We start from the raw sequence: 17,788 nt of genomic DNA on the forward strand, positions 1-17,788 counted from the left end.
AAGACACATTTGCAAGGAATCCTCTCGAGCTTCCCCACGTCCATACCAATTATGTACGCCGTTTGTCATGCGGCTACGTGACGCGCGAGGCGGCTGGTAAACGGCGAGATGGGAGTGAGCGCTCGCCGTTGCTATCAGGCCTTGGAGCAAACAAAATGACAGATGAGGGAGAGGCGTTGTTTCAAATAATCAAAAAGGAAATGAAAAAAAATATAAAAGCGTCACACGCATCTGACAAAACAACTCCGGCAAAAAAAAAAAAAAAAAAAAACCCCCCAAAATTAATAAAACAATTTTATTTCGACGTGAAAGCGAGCCGCGCTTGTCCCGAAGGTGTGTTTTATCTTGAATGGGCTTGTCTTCGCGTGTTGCAATGCACAAGAGAGAGTTTTGTGTGCTTTGCACTCTCTCCGCGAGTTGAAGGAAGTCAAACGGAAGGCTTTGATTAATACCGAATCGTGTACAGAAGCTGTGACGTTCCCGCGGTAGCGACTGTACCAGAGTTTGTGTGCAAGTCTGAATACGGCTAACCTACGCTGCAATACAGTGAACCCGCTAGATAGAATAGGTCAGAATCTGTCATCGTAAGCGAGTTTTAGAACTTCCACGGCCTTCAAACATGTTTAAATGTATCAAAACACGCTTCGAAGTGTACAATAGAGTTGTAAGTATTCCTTAGCGCCTGTGAGAAATGTGAATGCTTGCTTCAAGTTGTTTATTTGTCACTCCCAGTTGAAGTTTACTGTAAAGCGGTCGCACAAAACAAAAGAAAAGAAGACATTGTGGATTTAAACACAGAAAAGGTTCAAACCAAATCACACCTATTTGTCTAACGGAAGTCCGCTAGCTTTGCTAGCATATAAAGGACAGGCTAATGGAAATTAACTTCTTCCTTGTTTTCCATTCCATGCTGCATCCCTTTCAGTATAGCTCAGCGCTGCCAGGGCATGTTGTGGCACAATGTGGTACTACAACTGTATACATTGTAAAGGCTCCACCAAGTTTTGACGTAAGACGTAATCGGCCTTGTGAATGAGTAAAAGGAGTCGCGCGGTGCTAATCCTTAGGCTTGCTCTCCGATGAAAGTTTGTGACTGAAAAGTTTCGTCCCCGAGGGGCCGTTAAGGCCGTGACGGGGCAGGCGTCAGAAGGCCAAATGTTCTCCAAATGCACCGAGGGAAGAGAAATGTCACCAGGCGGCGGGCCCGCTAAGTGGCCATGCTATAAAAGAGCCATCCCACGACCCCGCTTCCCAGACTCACTTCTCCGCTCTTTGCTTTTAGTGCTATTTAATATTCTCCTCATCCGTTTTTAAAAACGTACTTAGGGCTTTAGTCGCGTTCCATTTTTTTTCCCCCTCCTCAATGCAACCCGGCGGGCACCGATGAAGGATGGGTGGGGGTGTGGGGTTGCCTCTTCCTCGGCTAATGTATTCTTCCGACCGGGAAAGGCTTGGGGAGGGGGGGGGGGGGGATTGGGCGATTGGGCAGGAGATGGCGTTCGCCACTTCGGGGTTTGATTTGAATCTTAAAAAACGCAAATCAGCCGAGCGAGCAGGTTGTCAGATCAATGGGATCCCGTTTAATCCAGGGGAGATTTGGCCGAGTGTGAAAAAGGTTTCTCCTGACAGCTGAAGGCAGGGACCCCATTGGAAGCTCGTCTTAAATGAGATGAGCAAGAAGGGGGCGGAATGGAAATGGGGGGGGGGGGGAAAAAAAGGGGGGCTTTTTAGGAAGGGTGGGGCGGGAGATTCGCCACAGGGCCTGATGAGAATTAATTCATACGAGTTGATATTGAATGATTTGGCGCTACGTGGGAGAATTGCACATGACGCCGCCATTATACGTATGGGACGTATGTGACAAAATATCAGCCGCTCGCCTTCCTTTTTCTCCCGTCCCATTCATACGGGCTGCCGCTGATCTCGAACGCATGCTGCAGAGGGTGCGCCCACAACGCCGTATCATTCTTTCCTCGGGTTTTTACGAGTATTTAGGCACATCACTGACTGACTGAGATGTTAGGTAGGGAAAAAACGAGAAGAGGTGAATTCATGAATGGTCAACCTTCAATCGGCTCTGGCTGACTTGGGATACGAGTTTAGTTCATTTGTTGTGGACTTAAATTTCAAACACTTGTATCTCAAGGGATAGCGCGCATTAGCATTAAGCTAGCTGAAGGCAAAGTGTTTGTTTTTCTTCCTGGAGAGTCGCTCGATACCTCCCAAACTGCAGCTTGTTGTAAAATGAGTTGAGCTGAGGTCACGGCTACCATCCAGCACACGTGAGGTTTTTCTAACGTTAAGATGTGTGCCTCGGCTCGATGAAGGTTGGGAAAACATTGGCCGAAGAAGCGCGGCATAATGTAAGGAAGGGGCCGCCGCTACCGATGCTGTCATGTGTCATCACGGTCAAGCGCCACTCGTGTGCACTTTGCTGCCCGCTCAAGGGGACGGGGAGGATGATTCAGTCTTTCCCGCTGCCGAGTGCTCAACCCCCCCCCGAAACCCCGAAGAATCCCTATGGCCGTGGACGACTGACCCCGAATTCCCCCTCACTGAAATCAGTCAAAGGCGTCGCATGCGAGCGCGTCTCCATAATAGATGCGCGGCGGTAATTTGAAGTGGGTTACGTAACAGTTCCTGCCAACCTCCAGGCGGCCATGGGTGAGGAGGTGGGAAGACGAGGGAGGGAGAGCAAAAAAAAAAAAAAAAAAAAAAAAAAAAAACAAATGGAGGAGGAAGAGGAGGAGAGGATGATGCGACGCCGCCGCCGCCGCGTGCGGAGCGAATCCGTAAACAAGGCGAACAACAATGTTTGCCTGCCGATGCTTCCGCCGCCGCGTGCGGAATGTAAACGTGTGGAAGCGCACCTGGAATGCGCAGAAAGCCGAGTCGTCATTCACACCGACGCCTTGATGCATTCAATGAAACGTATCGTGCACCAATCCCCCCACCCCAACCCCCCGGCTCCTCCCGCATATTTTCATAAAAGCTCTTTGACTTTGGAGAAAGAATGACAGTGCAGTCACAGAAGACGAATACTGAGATCATTCAGGTATCTGTACTTGGAGTAAATTTTTAGTTTCTGTCTCTAGGACCAACTGTGAATTAATCACAATTAATCAGCCGATTAATTTAAAAAAAAAAAAAAACAACAACTTGTTTTTGGTTCGCTGACAACAATAACGCTAGTTACAATGGAGTGTTTTACAATAGCTTATCCTTGGGTAATTTGCAGCATGCGAAAAGCCTTCAAGCTGGACTCCCACCACTTTTGTAGGAGTCTTTTTTTTTTTTTTTTTTTTTTTTTTTTTCATATGTCTCTGATGATCAGCTTAGAAGCGACACATTGCAAATTCTTCAGCAGTGGGAAAACAGGGCCGGAATTTCTAATCCTTTTATTACATCTGTGAGAATCCAGCAAAGCAAAGCGCCCCCTGAGAGGAAATTACTCTCATCCCTGAGAAAAAAAAAAAAGACGTTCATTGTGTCCGGTGGTCGCCGTTGTTGTTTTCCTGACAGCTGCCATCTTTGTAAATAAGCTTCAGCTGTTTTCATGCTAGCACACATCTGTCGGATTTGCTGATGGTGTATTGTCAGTCTTGGTACAAATCTTAGAGGATTTTGTTTTTTTTTCTCTCCCCCCCCATCTGTGGTAGACCCCACACAAAGACAGACAAAATCAGGCATTGACCAGTTTGCGTGTGGTCTGCTCTGATAATCTTAACACCGAGCCCCCCCAACATGATCAGTCAACAGGAGCTTCTGAATGCGCGGCGACGTTTTCTAAGTGTTTCCAAATAAAATGGGAGGGAGTAACATGAAGACCGTTTGAAGTTCAACCTCCATCTTCAGGCCCGAAATGCAACAGGGAGTCGGCCATTTTGGTTTTTGAAGCAACCATTTCAGGCTAATTCCAGAGTTTGTACTTTGTCAGACGGATGGACGGCTTTAGAAAAAAAAATTGAATTCCCGACACCGATATGAACGTACAACACAAAATTCAGTCGACATGTCATGCGTAAAAGGACACCCGAAAGCGTTTCGCGGAACTTTGGCCGTTTTGCTTTGAGGCAGCCATTTTGGAAGAATTCCTTTGATGAACCAATCAGAAGCAGCGATCTCAGGCGACTTCGACAGCACTGCCAAATGCAACCATCGCGTTGTCCAATGAATATTTCGCAAAAACGGAGCTGTTTTCACAGAATTGGAATGTTTGTCGTCACCGTTTTATAAGCGACCTTCAAGTTGCTTCCGATATCTTTCACGCCACAGCAATGGGATTGATTGCAAACTGAATATTTCATCAGTTGGCATTCACGCCAACTGCTGCTCACTCAACGGCCCGTCAGCAATGTAAACTGCAAAATGGCATCTTTCGCTAAGGCTTTTTTGGGGGTAGGGGAGGAAAAAAATATGAGCGGCAATGTTTTTGCGGGGTGGGGAGTCGAGAGGTGGGGAGGAAAGAAATACGAGCGGCAATGTTTTTGCGGGGTGGGGAGTCGAGAGCGAGGCGGCGGCGCATGGTTGGCGCCGACGATCACGCGCGGGCTGAAGCGCAATCATCGGCTCGTGCGAGTAAACAAAAAAAGCAAAATGAAGCAAAGTCATTTTTGCCCTCCCGAGGGCCTTTGCGTCCTCTGCTGTCTGTTCTCGCGCATCACCCGCTCTGACGGCTCGGCACGCCCGACGCAAAGTCGAACGTTTTTTTTTTTTTAAATATTGTCCAAGGTCCGCATCATATTCGAGCTGTTTATCATGACTCGGCCCGCCGGAAACACAAAAGAAGCCGCGAAATAAGCAGGAGGGCCGCTGAGTTGGTTTTGAAGAGGTTCTTTTGGGCTGGTTTTTGCAACTTGCAGGGCTCCTCAAGGATTTTGACTGATTGCTACTGAAATGAAACCATGAACTATAACCCAATTTTTATAACGGTGGAATACTTACAAGCGCATCCTACAGTTTTGTTTTTGTTTTTTTTCCCCCCAATTGTAACACATACAAAAAAAAAAAATGCTGGGTTGATTTCCCAACCCACTGGCTGATTTTAAGCAGATTGGGTTACCTCTACCCAAGATTGGGTTCGTTATTTTTGACCCAGCAGTTGGAGTCGAAGTTTATATTTGAGTGAGCCGGAGAGCTGAAACTGGGGGCCAGTTTGGACAGTTTTGTTGGTGTGACGTAAATCGAACGTAACATTGTTGCTGGCGGCTGGATTTTGGACTTTGGACACGGAGATCAGGGTTCATATCTGGGTCACCCTTCTGAGAATGTCTCAGCAAGGGCATCCGGTGTAAAAACTGTGCCAAACAACGGGTGGGGGGGAAGTTGGTTCTTCTTAAAAATGCTGGTCAGAAAAATGTGTCTTATTTTTGATAGATAAACTGCTAACTCATTCCTTGGTGGCTTTAACTCATCCGTAGGAGTAGTTTGGGTTCGCGATTTCAACCGGCAAGCGTGTACCAAATTAGAACCGCATATACCTGACAGATGGCACTTGAACAAAACAACATTTTACGACTCGCCCTGAAACAAGTCAAGAGCCAAACCGAAACTTTTATTGAGATTCATAGCCGCCACCCCGCGAGCACAAATACATTTTGGGTATCGCTATGATTTGAAACCGGTTCCCTCTTCGCTCATCTGTTTGTTTGGCATTTCGGCCGGGCATCCCTCCGCTCTCGCTCACCAGAAACTGACATTTCTGGTTGAGTGCAGCCCGTCTCACGGAGCCCCCGAGGCCCGCTCATCAGCGTGCTGCCTTTAATCCAGATTGTTCTCTCCGACGCGATCACGACGAGCCGCGACAGCCTTCCGACTCGATCATCTGCTTAGTTCTCCAAGTTCAAAGGGCGTCTGGCCCGCCGGCGTCGGCATTAAAGTCCATTCGGCACAGATGGATGCGACGCACAAAAAAAAAAAAAAAAAAAGTGGGAAGAAGACACGGGCGTTACGTTTCTCCGTCCTGCAGGTTGCTGCATTGAGACGCCGCCAGAAACGGCGGCGGCAGCTGGCTTCTTAAAGCTCCCGCAAACAACCAGGCGAGCATCTCTGCTTTTTAAACTCGAGCATCTCTGCTTTTTAAACTCGCCGCCTGTTGGCTTTTTGGCAGCCTTTTGAACAATTCGAGAGGCCCCGGCGTTCTTCTTGTGCATCTGAAACGCTCAGCATGACAGAGCCCACAAAAAAAAAAAAAAAAACATTCAAGGACACACGGCTTGTAATGCCCTCAGTTTGTTTTTTTTTCACTAAACATACACTGACAAGGTCTTTTCCTATTCTATTCCATTTTGGGGGGGAAATAATCAGGCCCTGCACCAGTTTGATCAATCATTATGAAACTGGATCAGAACTGGATGCACCCAAAAAAAACGTCTCAAGGACCCGTGCCTGAAATGGAACAAAAAGTCGGCCATTTTTGATTGGGTCAACACATTTTGGGTGTATCCGGGGCCTCCCATTTTGACAAACTCAGCAGTGAGCCCCACTAAGATCGTAAAACTAGGACGCTTTTAAGCCTCCGCCGTCGACAATGGGCGGAGCTCGGCGCCAAAGTTTGCTCATCGTTTTAAGGATTTGGCACGACAACAGCAAACTTCTAGAGAGCTGGGCGACGCTAAACAGCCAGCAGGGTGTCTCATTTTGACTGTAATTTAAATATTTAGATATTTTGGAAAAACAAAATGGCCGTTTCCAATTTGTGGTTGAAGCAGCCATTTTGTTTGAATGCCAGGGCTTTTCCCAAAAAATAGCCTCAGTGGGAGGAAAGCAGGTCTCCGGAATAGCTGGGTTGCCGACACCGTCTAATGTCAAGGTCTTCTCACAATTCGGTGTGTTTGGAACGTGAAAAGAATACAATTTGCTACTGTGCTCTTGAAGATGGCCACCTGCTTGACTTGGGCAACATTTTTTTTTGCACAATTCAAGAGGTTGTTCTTGTGCATCTTAAAAAGCTCGGCAGGTACAAGGGGAGGCCAGGCTTGTGCCGCCCGGGGGCAAAGTGCATGCGCGATGAGCGCGCGCCCTGACCCCTTTTAGCCCTCACAGCCAAAATCTTTTATTTACCTGTGGAATGCACACCATTAGCGGCTAGAGCGACACATTGGGGGCCACGCAGTTGCCACAAACTGCCCGTATGACCAGCAAACCCCCCACCAATAATTTGCTTCACTTGCTTTAGAACAAAGTTCAAGCGGGGCCTCCAGAGGCAAGTCGGAGCCATCTTAAGTGACTCCCGGCAGCCACGTCTGACGCCCCGCTTGAAAGCGCCGTCTTGAAAACATTTACACTTGACAGTTCATTTGCGCTAAATCACGACTTGAGGCCAAAACGCCACAAATTGACGACAAATTGCATCAGCGTCTATGCCAAGCAGGTCGCAGCAGGCGACGTGGAGTTTTTCAGAACCAAAAAAAAAAAAAACGCAAGTCGACATCCGTGCCAACGAGATGAATATTGACCGCTACACTTTTCTTGTTTGGGCCACAAAATATTCGGAACGCTCCTGACCGCGGGGCTGTGGGATTAGTCTGCTTGAGTGGCAAATAAAGTGGCGAGTGAGTGCACACGTTTGTTTGCCAGTGACACCCCCCAGCCCCCACCTCCCTCCCACCCACACGAGCGCATCCAAATATCCTCAACCTAACCAGACAGCCGCTCACGTGGAGTCCTTATCCGTCGGGAGGCAGCGAGAAACTCGCGCCGGCACCCGCGCATGTCGGGCCGACAGGAAATGCAATTGCCCCTGATAAAAAAAAAAATCAAATAAAATAAACAAATGTGTTCGTTGGAGACACGATGAGGCTCGTTTGGGTGTGTGGGGACGTCGGGTGGGAATCAAGCGGCGCGGACGTTAGCATGTTGCGCTCGTGTAGCGAGTGGTCACTTCAATGGAAGCCGACTGAAGTTTTAACGTGCGAGGGAAAGACAACGGAAAGGACCAACGGCGACCATTCCGGTGTTGTATGTGTCGGTTTTACAGCACACTTAGACAACCGTGCGAGAGCAAGCGTTTTCATTTCCTCCAAGTGATGTTATATGATAGTCTCCCGTTACTTGACAGCGAGAGAAAAAAAGCGTACTTGAATGTTTTTTTGCGTTTTAATGAATTTCAACGTGTTGATCAGCCTGAGGGAGAGGTAAAACTATTTTGGTCGGGAGATTTCCCCAGGGATAAATGGGATGCTCCGAAATCAATTCCAATGATGCGGTGAGTGCGGTTCGTGAGTCACACGTCGCGAAAAACATCCGGAAGGATCGAAGGCGACCGTTTGGGTGAATCAAAGATTAAAAACTATGCTCGTCAAGATGATGAATACAGCGAATCCCACAGCTGATTAGCAAACGCGGCCACTTAGCGGCGCGAAAGGTTTTGTCGGGGACAAAAAATTAAGACAGAAAGAAATTAGGTGAGTTATGCTTTTATCAGTTTTGGAGACGAGAGACTCATTTCGTGTAATATTCTTTGTCGTTTAATGGCTGGAATGACACATTTTTCATTTTAAGAAGCGGAGAAAGCGTCTGGGGATGACGGAGAAGAATTAAACGACGAGTACCGTCAAGTTTGAAGGGTTGAAAAGTAAAAACTGAAGAGTTTTTTGACAAATCACAAGAACTCATGATAGTTAAAAACTTTCTGTGAAGTTGCAGTAAAACAAGATTTTGTTTATCCATCATGGTGGCAAATAACTGCTGAAAATGTGCAAAGACTGTGAACTATGTTATAGTGAATTGTGGAGATAGAAAGCATTAAACAGTTGTTCAACATTTTTTTCTTTTGGGGAGGGAGGGGCTGATTAAAATGGGTCCAGTGACACAATTGGGCCTCGCCTGCCTACACCCCCAAAAAAAGCATCTTCCCTTTGGCTAGTCTGCTAGCGTGGCTACTTTTGAGTGCCTCGTTGTCAGCTGTGATGGTGCACACGTCCCAGAGAGAAGGTGGAAGCGCAAAGTAAATTATTTGTTTTGTTTTTTTTTTGACATGTTTGACATGACAGCCAGTTTGTGGGCCGGGGCTACTTGCCGGCGCGGTTGCTTTAGAACGCCTCGTTGTAACGGCATGACCCGGTGAGGTTCCGCTGACGCGAGTCTTGAAGCGGGCGTATTTTCTCGGTTCAAATGTGGTTAACCGTCTGTGTGGGCATCAAACTTTTTGAACGGTTGCAGATGATTTGACGCTAGGCAAACAGTTCAGCATTGCGCGGCTTGTGTGCATAAACCCGCTAAGGAGCTTAAGACGCCTTTTTGATGAACGGGGTGGGGGGGTGGCGGGGGGCTGGCCACGCCACACTTCCAATATGACGCAGTTATTGTATCACCAGCTGACCTGCTGAGCACCCGAGATCCGCTTTAATCTCCGACTCTTTGATTGCATCTCCGCAACGCCCACCAGCCCCGCAGCCCGTCGTAACGGGAAAGAGGACTTAGCGCTTCGCGGGGACGTCCTTGAAACTTTCCAAGAGTTTTTTTTTATTTTTTTTATAACATCCCTGAATGAAAGTTGCTTTTGCAAACCTCGGTGGCCTTCCTTGCAGAGTTTTTAGGCATGATTTGATGCGATATCCCGGCATAAAAGCTAGTTTAGGGTCACATGAGGCTCTCTCTGATTACAATCAGCTGGGTTATTTTTCAAAATTGTCCAGCCCTAGTTAGCAGTGAACAAGTTCGAGTTTTTCTATGAGGCCATTTTCCTTGTGCGTGAAAGATAACAGGTGGGACAAGCAAGCTAATTGCGGTCATGGAAGACTGTTTCAAAATGATGATCATTTGGAGTTCATGCATGACCACTTTCAGGGCACTCAAGTCGAATGTGATCCTTCTCGGCCGGCCGTTGGAATTCGCTGACCTGTTATGTACCAAAATGTTCCATCCTGAAAAATAAGAAGACGTCTGGCTAATGGATCGTGCAAATTCACTGCTTTGACAAATAGCAATTGCGTGTACGCTCGCAGTGGCATCTTCGCGCCCTCCGCCCGGAATATTTAGCATATAGAGTAATATTTATGTAACACCTGGATGGATTTATTTTGCATTAAAGCTGCCGCTCCAATTGCTCGACGCACATCCTTGGCTGCGAACGGCGCTCCTGTCGAACGTTGGCTCGCCCGTCGCTTGGTCCCGCTCCAGCGACGTTACGCAAGATGCCGCTCTCTTCCCCGCCGCCGCCGCCTTATCCAGCCAATTTCGCATTGTCTTCCGCAAGTGCTAAGGAATCATTTGGCAGTACGATGCCGTTCGCGAGAGAGATGTTCTCTCGGGTTCTGGCTCGGCAAAAAAAACGGCAACAGATCAGAGAGAAGGAGAGTTCATTTCAGACAGCGAGGTGACATTTCAGGCCCGAGTTCTCTCAGGGAGACGGTTGGGGGAAGGGGTGGGGGGATAACAAATTACACCCACGATCAGGCATTTAATTACAGGATGTATAACTTGAGTTGTAAAAGGGAGGATGGGATGACACTCAGTGGAGTCCGTACTGTGGACTAAGCAGAAGACTCAGTTCTGTTTTCGGGGCCGCTTTGCTACATCCGGCACGATGTGTCTTGAATCTGGACTCGGTACAATGTAAACGGTTCAGTCAGATGAAATTGTTGAAGCTGTTTTGTACCTACTGTGAAACATGCAGTAGGCTCGGTTATGTTTTGGGGCCGCTTTGCCACACCCGGCACCGGGTGTCTTGACTCATGACTGTCGAACCAAATATTTTGACTTTTGCCAAGGTTAGGGGGCATCGCTTAGCATGCATGTGGAACTGTGCCCATGCTCGCAAAGAGGAGCGACGGCGGATAGTTGGCGCGATGCGACCTTGCACCCGTGTTGACTTTAGAGTTGAATATGTAAATGACACGCTTGGTGGCAGAAACCGCATGTTTGCATAAAAGATCCATCCAACTGTATTTGGTCACGCCGTTCACCCAGGTGGGCTTCGGCAAACACAGGCAGGGTAAAAGCTCCATGTCCACACATACTGGGCTTTCAAAAAAAAAAAAAAATCTGTATTTACATGAAATCACATTTGTGAGCTCTGTAGCGCATTGTGGCCAACAGCACTAGAGTGAGAGTTACATATGGAGGAGGCGGGTTTCAAAGTAGGGTTTTAAAACAGGGACGGGGGTTGGATTTCGGGATTCAAGGCTGTTAGGGTTTCAAGACACGGAAAGGCTCTCCAATTAGGGTTTCAAAGCAGGATAAGGCTTTGAAAGTTGGAGTTCAAGCCTGGATTTGTGTTTCAAGATAGCGTTTCCGTGTTGGGTTCTCAATCCCAGGTTAGGGTTTCCACTCTTGGGATAGGGTTTCAAGTTCGGGTTTTCAATTTCGGCTTGGCTTTCTCGAGCCTGGGTGAGGGTTTCAAACAACGGTTGGGATTTTCAATAAGGTGTCGAGCTTGGCTCAGGGTCTCGAGTTGATGCGATAGCATCGTTTGTTTACTTTTGACTCTGACTGGTTTTTAAAAGTGATAATCATCACGAGCGGACGAGCGCCATGCCGGCGAGAAAATCTCATTCGTTTTTCCCGCAGTATTGCAAATGTCAAGCTTGACTCTGTTGCCGCCATCTCATCCATTTTTCTCCACTGTCTTGAGATTCAACCCCCCCCCCCCTTGCACTTGCGGGATCAACACTTTTTTTTTTTTTCTAATTAAAAACTCAACTTGTTGCCAGCGATGAACCGCCGGGCGGGTCGACGACGACAACGTCCAATGGACGGCGTGCCCCCTCGAATCATTTGGCCCACCCGACTCGACTTTGGGGCGCGTTTCTCTCTCGGTCTGTGAAGTTAACGTGGCTTTCGTGATGATCTTTCTGAGCTCGAGTAAAAGTTTTTCACACCGCAGGCGATGTTGGTCCTTGCCACGCGGCGCCAGATTAAGAGTTTAAACTTTTAACACTGAGGCGCTGGATTTGCCTCAGGTAGAAAATGTGATTTGACTTTTTGCATACGGCCTTTCTGCAGCTGCGCACTATATGACTTCACGTAGGTCACTTGTTAGTGGAGTTTAAAACTAATTTCTTAAAAAAAATAATAATTTAAAAAAAAAATTTGAAACTAGGCCTGTTTCATACGAATTTTTTTCGGTATTCATCGATACCAAGTAACCGATACCACTGGTACATGTCATGCAAAAAAAAAAAAAAAAGTTTAATTATGAAAACTTGAAAACTAAATTGTACAGCACGTTTCATTACAAGACTGTCAAATATAAAAGTTGTGAGAAATTTAAAAAGAAAAAAAATCACGCAACATAACTCCAGGCTTTGTTCCTTCTCCGATGAAAGTTCAATTTAGTCATGATTTCCTTTTTAAGTTGAGCATTTTTTTTTTTGTTCTCCGCATGACGTCTTCGGCTTTCGGGGAAGAATTGTCGCACGAGAAGAAGCGCGCAATAATCAATTGTTTCGCGTGGGTTTTTGTCATGGCTCAAGGGCACTTTTTGTTTGGCGCGAGGTGTTGACATGAAAGCGTTTCCATTTCTTTTGGATTGCTTGGAACAGAATACAAATGGGATATTTGGTTGGCAGCAAAAGCGCCGGCGCGGCGCGAAAAAAAAAAAAAAAAAACGACACGAGGCTCAACTTTGCCAAGGCTTAGTCTTGTGGAAAGAAGGGAAATGATTAAAAACCTTATTTGCCGCGTTGGGGCGTGCGCCGGTGGGGGCCGCGTTGGGCCACTGATGTATGACGACCATCATCCGTCACTTAGGGCCTTTGCGGCTCGAGCGATATTGCGTTCTTTGAGCTTCGTGGCGGAGGGAGAAGAATTTCAAACCAGAGTTTGGGTTTCAAATGGAGGTTTCGAACCAGGAATGGGGTTTTCAAGGAGTCGGGGATTAAAATGAGCAAAGTCGTCTGCGTTAAAGGGCAATTTGTAACGCCAAGCGAATAAAAAGGCCTGTTGATTGCTTGTTTAGCCAGCGCCGAATTGCAGCTTGTCTCAGTCACCTGCATGATGTTTGCTAACATGCTCGCTGAGATAGCGTGCGGGAAAAAAACCAAAATCAAAAACATGAAATGTCTTCTGGAGTCAGAGGAAGATAAAAGCACAATTACCCTGGTGCATTTTCACCCCCAGGGTGATTTTTTTTCTTTTTTGACGTGAATCTAATGTAGGCCCACGGTGACATTTTTCGCTCTGCTCGCAAAGTAAAGTTAATGAACGGAAAGCCAACAGAATTGCGCCTTTGAGTCCAGCGCTATAATTAAAAAGACGGCCCTTTTTATTATTTCCCCCCCCCCCCCCGTTCTTCTTTTGTTCCCCATACAGAACAAAATATCCCTTTTCATTGTCCCCCACCTGTGATCTTCCTGGCCATTACGCGCTCACGCTGGATTCAAAAAGGGGAACCCGACGTCGACCGTTCAATTTGAAAAGAAGACATCTTGCTACAGTCGAGCTGTGCACATCAATCGGGTAACAGGGTTTAAAAAAAAAAGAAAAAAAAAAGCTCCTTGTCGATGCAGATTAAAAGTAGTCAGATGGCTGCAAAGTTTTACTTCTTCAACTTGATGGAAAGAAAGTTCCAGAAAGGAGTCGTCAAGAGGTCGGGGTGGGGGGTGGGGGGGGGGGGGTTGGTAGGCTAGGTGATCATTTGCCGGTTTCAGACCAGGGTTAAGGTTCCAAAATCAACGCTAAAGTCAAGGCAAATTACTCATCTACTTCAATTGGAAGCTAGGATTAGGGCTTGGAGTTGGGGTTTTCAGACAGGTTTAGGGTTTAAAGTTTGGGTTTCAAAGCAGGGTTTCAAACCATGGTGAGAATACCAAGTTTGGGTTTCAAGTTTTGGTGAGCGTTTCAAACAGGGGTAGGGTTCCAAATGAAATTGTCAAATCTGGATTATGTTCTTAAATTGGGGTTGCCAGGGTGGGGTTTCAAGGCAAGGTAAGTTTGGGTTTCAAGCTTTCGTATCAAAGTAGTATTTCAAATTAGGGTGTGAAGCCTGTGTTAGAGTTCCGAAGTAAGGTTAGTGTTTCAAACCCAAGTTAGGCTTTCAAACTAAGGTTAGGTTTCAAAGTAGGGTTTCAAGCCATGATAAGGATTACAAGTTAGAGTTTCAAGCTTGAGTTGGGGGTTCATATGAGAGTGCGCGCAGCCTGGGTTACGGGTTTTAGTGATGATTACAAACCATTGTCAGTGTTGGGTCTTCAAGCCGTAGTTAGGGTTTCAAATGAAGGCTTCAAGCTTGAATCGGGGTTTCAAAGCAGGGTCATCATTTCAGCGTTCAAGGTCTCAAACAAGTTTGGTGTTAGAAAAACATCGATCACCCCGAGCAGCTTGGTGTCCCCCAAGGCAATCTCCCAAGTCCCCTCCTGTTCTTTCCTTCTGGTCTCCCTTTTGCCACGCGAATGATTTCAGAGCTGATATGTGCAAGCTATCACTTCTTATCGATCGTCTGGCTGCTGTCGGGGACTGGACGGCTGCAGCCCCCCCCCCTCCCGACCCCGCTCTGTGAAAATAATCCATCAAATGCCCCCGACAAAGTCGGAGGTCCTTGCTTGGAAATTATTGTCCCCAAATAACTCCCAACATTATAAATGCTCATCCATGCATTTTTCTCCTCTGTTGTATTGACCAAGGTGTTCCGTTTTTTTTTTTTGCCTCACTCAGCAAATTTTCCCCAGTCGGTTGCTGGCGCTGCCACTGCTGCTACACGACAGCATATTTCGTGTTTGTTTTCATTTTCTTGCTTCACGTCAACGACCGGGAAATGCATCCCGAAAGCACTTTCGCGTCCACAGTTGACCCCCCGCAGTCAAATGCGACGGTCAACCAAAATGGCAGACAAAAGTTAGCACTTGGCGCCGCCAGATAAACATGAGCAATTCATGATTGCTGTAGTTGACAAAACAGGCATTTGAAGCGGGAGTTCAGAACATTCTGCCATCTCATTAATTTTAAAAAATATCACTGAATCGATGAATTGGTAGTGTTTGCCGGAGTGGAATGAGGAAATTTAGCAAAGTGCTTTTCCTCTTTGGAAAAAAAAAAGGCAAATTTTATACAACAATTCTCAGAATGTAATTTTTTTCTCATCGAAAAAAAAACAACTTTAGCACTAGTGATTTTTTTTTTAGGACATTTGCAAAAAAAAAATGTTTTTTTTCCTCAAAAGATATGATTTTATTATTTTTTTAAATCTCTCGGAGCCCAACAACACACGCCGAATGTCCGACAAAGGTTAAAAGATGATTTCCCAAAAAGCTCAGGACACCATCACACCACTCTGACCACCCGCCCCGGCGTCCTTTCACACTCCCGCAGCAAATGTGCCATTTCCCGATAAAAGCGGCGCCGGCGTCGCAGGGGCCAGGAACCTTTTTTGGCCCCGTCGGCCGACTCGCTCGCTCACGCTGGACGCGAGCCCGGCGCACGTGGAGAGCGTCGGCGCTCTTCCGTATAATAAGAGCGGCTGAAAGCGCCATCGTGCAAAGTAAGCAGCGCCTCGGTTCAAAAATATCGCCGTGGGTGAGGGCGAAGGGGAGTGGGCTCAGTCGTTTCAAAACAGCAACGAAAAAAACAAAAAATCCTTTTCTGGCAGGTAACGTTTTTGTGGTGAGTTTGGCCTTCGCCGACCTGGTGGTGGCGTTCTACCCGTACCCTTTGGTGCTCTACGCTCTCTTCCATGACGGATGGTCGCTAGGCAACACGCAGTGCATGGTAAGGCTCCCAACTCGCGTTCGCTCCATATTAGCAGTGGGTATAAAAAGTCTACACACCCCTGTTTTAGTGATATCAAGCAATGCAAGCCGAATAAATCATTGCAAAATTTTTCCTGCCATGAATGCGACTTCTTGGTCACTCCTGTGAAAAATGCATCTCTCCGTTTTTGTCATTTTTTTGGATTTTTTTTTTTTTTGTTCGAAATGCAAATACCTCATTCACATAAAAATGACAAAAATGGACATACGTGTTTTTCACAGGACAGCGACGATATGTGTTGCTTGGATGTATTCGGTGTCATTTGTAGTTAGTTTGGACAAACTGACATGTTTTCTTGACAAATGCTGTTTTCTACGATTTGAAATATCTCAAAAAAATGATCATTTTACTCTCAATGCGGTTTTCCAAAAAGTATTAACTGTTGGGTGTTTTTTTTCTCTTTCACAACATTGCAACTTTTTCTAAAAAAAAAAAAAAACATTGTTTTTTTTTTATGGCCTGTTTTTTTTTTTATTACTTTTATCTTGAGAAAACAACAACTTTTTTTCCTTAAAAACAACTTAGATTCTGAGTTTTTTTTATGAGAAAATAAAAACACGAAAGAAAAATGTCAAAAGAAATCTCAGAAAATTTCAACTTTATTTTTGCAAGGATGCCACCTCCCTCCACCCCCAAAAATAACTTTATTCTTTAAAAATGAAGACTTTTTTTTAATATAAAAAAAATCCTGACTTTTTAATCCCCTCCAAAATGCTCCTTTTTGCAAGATTAAAATTGTCTCAGAAAAATTAGTTTCTTCTTAAAAGAATGCAACGTCTGTCTTAAAAAAAAAAAAATCAACAACAAAAAACATGACACCTTTGAAAAACTTGACTTGAACTCTCGTAAAGTGTCAAAAAAAAAACCCCAAAAAAAAAACAATCTGACAGAACGGTTGCGCGCGCTCTTGACTGTACTTGGTGCTGTTTTGCGCTCAGGTGAGCGGCTTCCTGATGGGCCTGAGCGTGATCGGCTCCATCTTCAACATCACGGGCATCGCCGTCAACCGCTACTGCTACATCTGCCACTCCTTCTCCTACAGCCGCCTGTACAGCTACCGCAACACGCTGCTCTTGGTGGCCTTAATCTGGCTGCTGGCCGTGGTGGCCATTGTGCCCAACTTCTTCGTGGGCTCGCTGCGCTACGACCCGCGCGTCTACTCCTGCACCTTCGCCCAGAACGTCAGCAGCTCCTACACGGTGGCCGTGGTGGTGGTGCACTTCCTGGTGCCCATCGCCGTGGTCACCTTCTGCTACCTGCGGATCTGGATCCTCGTCATTCAGGTCAGTTGGTTTTTTTTTGGTTAAGTGTGGTGAGAGAAAAGGCAATTGGAATCTTCACAGGAGGGAAGAAAAAAACAAAAACAAATGACGATTCTGGTACAAAAGTCAGAATCCAAGCTGCAGATGCAAGCATCCGTAAATAATCCTCAGCTCAGTGAGCCAAATAACAACAGAGTCCCTCCGGCCTCCCGCGATTGATCCAAACTGGAAGTCTTCTGTGGCACGCGGAAATAACGACCTTTTAATTTGTGACCCTTCCGTCGCACGAGTCAGCATAATTCTGCAAATGCCACAACACGCCGTTTAAACCCTGCCTGACATGTTCACATTTCAGCTTGACCATGTTGATCCGTAACGAGCCAAAATGCAACGCTTTCCTTTACCTGCATCTTTGAGCACGTGTGCAAATGTCAGCACACACGTGCAGAAAAATCAGGCAATGTCTTCAATTCTACTGTTGCTAGAGTCAAAATATGATCTGAGATACTCTAACTAACAGCTTAGATTGATGTAAAATCATCCGTGACAATTAGTTTAGATGGGCATGAACACGAATAAGACTGAGATAATTTAACCCAAAAAAAGCCAAATAAAAGCAATGCACTCACCCAGAGTAAAAGTGAAAAAAATGCTAAAATACCGATTTGAAGTCTCATTTTTTTTAGGAAAAAAAATGTCCTTTTAGAACTACAAAGTCGTGAACAGAACACCAGATTTGTTTTTAAATTTAGACCCCCAAAAAAATCATAAACTTACGCCCCCAAAAAACATTTTAACGTTACAAGAAAGAAAAAAAAAATTAAAGTTAGACTTTCCTT

At 46.1% G+C, this 17,788-nt stretch overlaps 1 protein-coding gene across 1 annotated transcript in view; it reads left to right on the top strand.

Annotated features, from left to right (window-relative positions):
• Window positions 1-17,788, top strand: part of mtnr1bb (melatonin receptor 1Bb) — a 25,632-nt gene that overhangs the window by 5,097 nt on the left and 2,747 nt on the right. The window contains exons 2-3 of the mRNA XM_019859570.1: window positions 15,527-15,645; window positions 16,626-16,970. Of these exons, the coding sequence (XP_019715129.1) occupies window positions 15,527-15,645; window positions 16,626-16,970 (464 nt within the window). The remainder of the gene's footprint in view (window positions 1-15,526; window positions 15,646-16,625; window positions 16,971-17,788) is intronic.

Source organism: Hippocampus comes, unplaced genomic scaffold, assembly GCF_001891065.2.
Source record: "Hippocampus comes isolate QL1 unplaced genomic scaffold, H_comes_QL1_v1.1 scaffold328, whole genome shotgun sequence".
Taxonomy (NCBI): domain Eukaryota; kingdom Metazoa; phylum Chordata; class Actinopteri; order Syngnathiformes; family Syngnathidae; genus Hippocampus; species Hippocampus comes.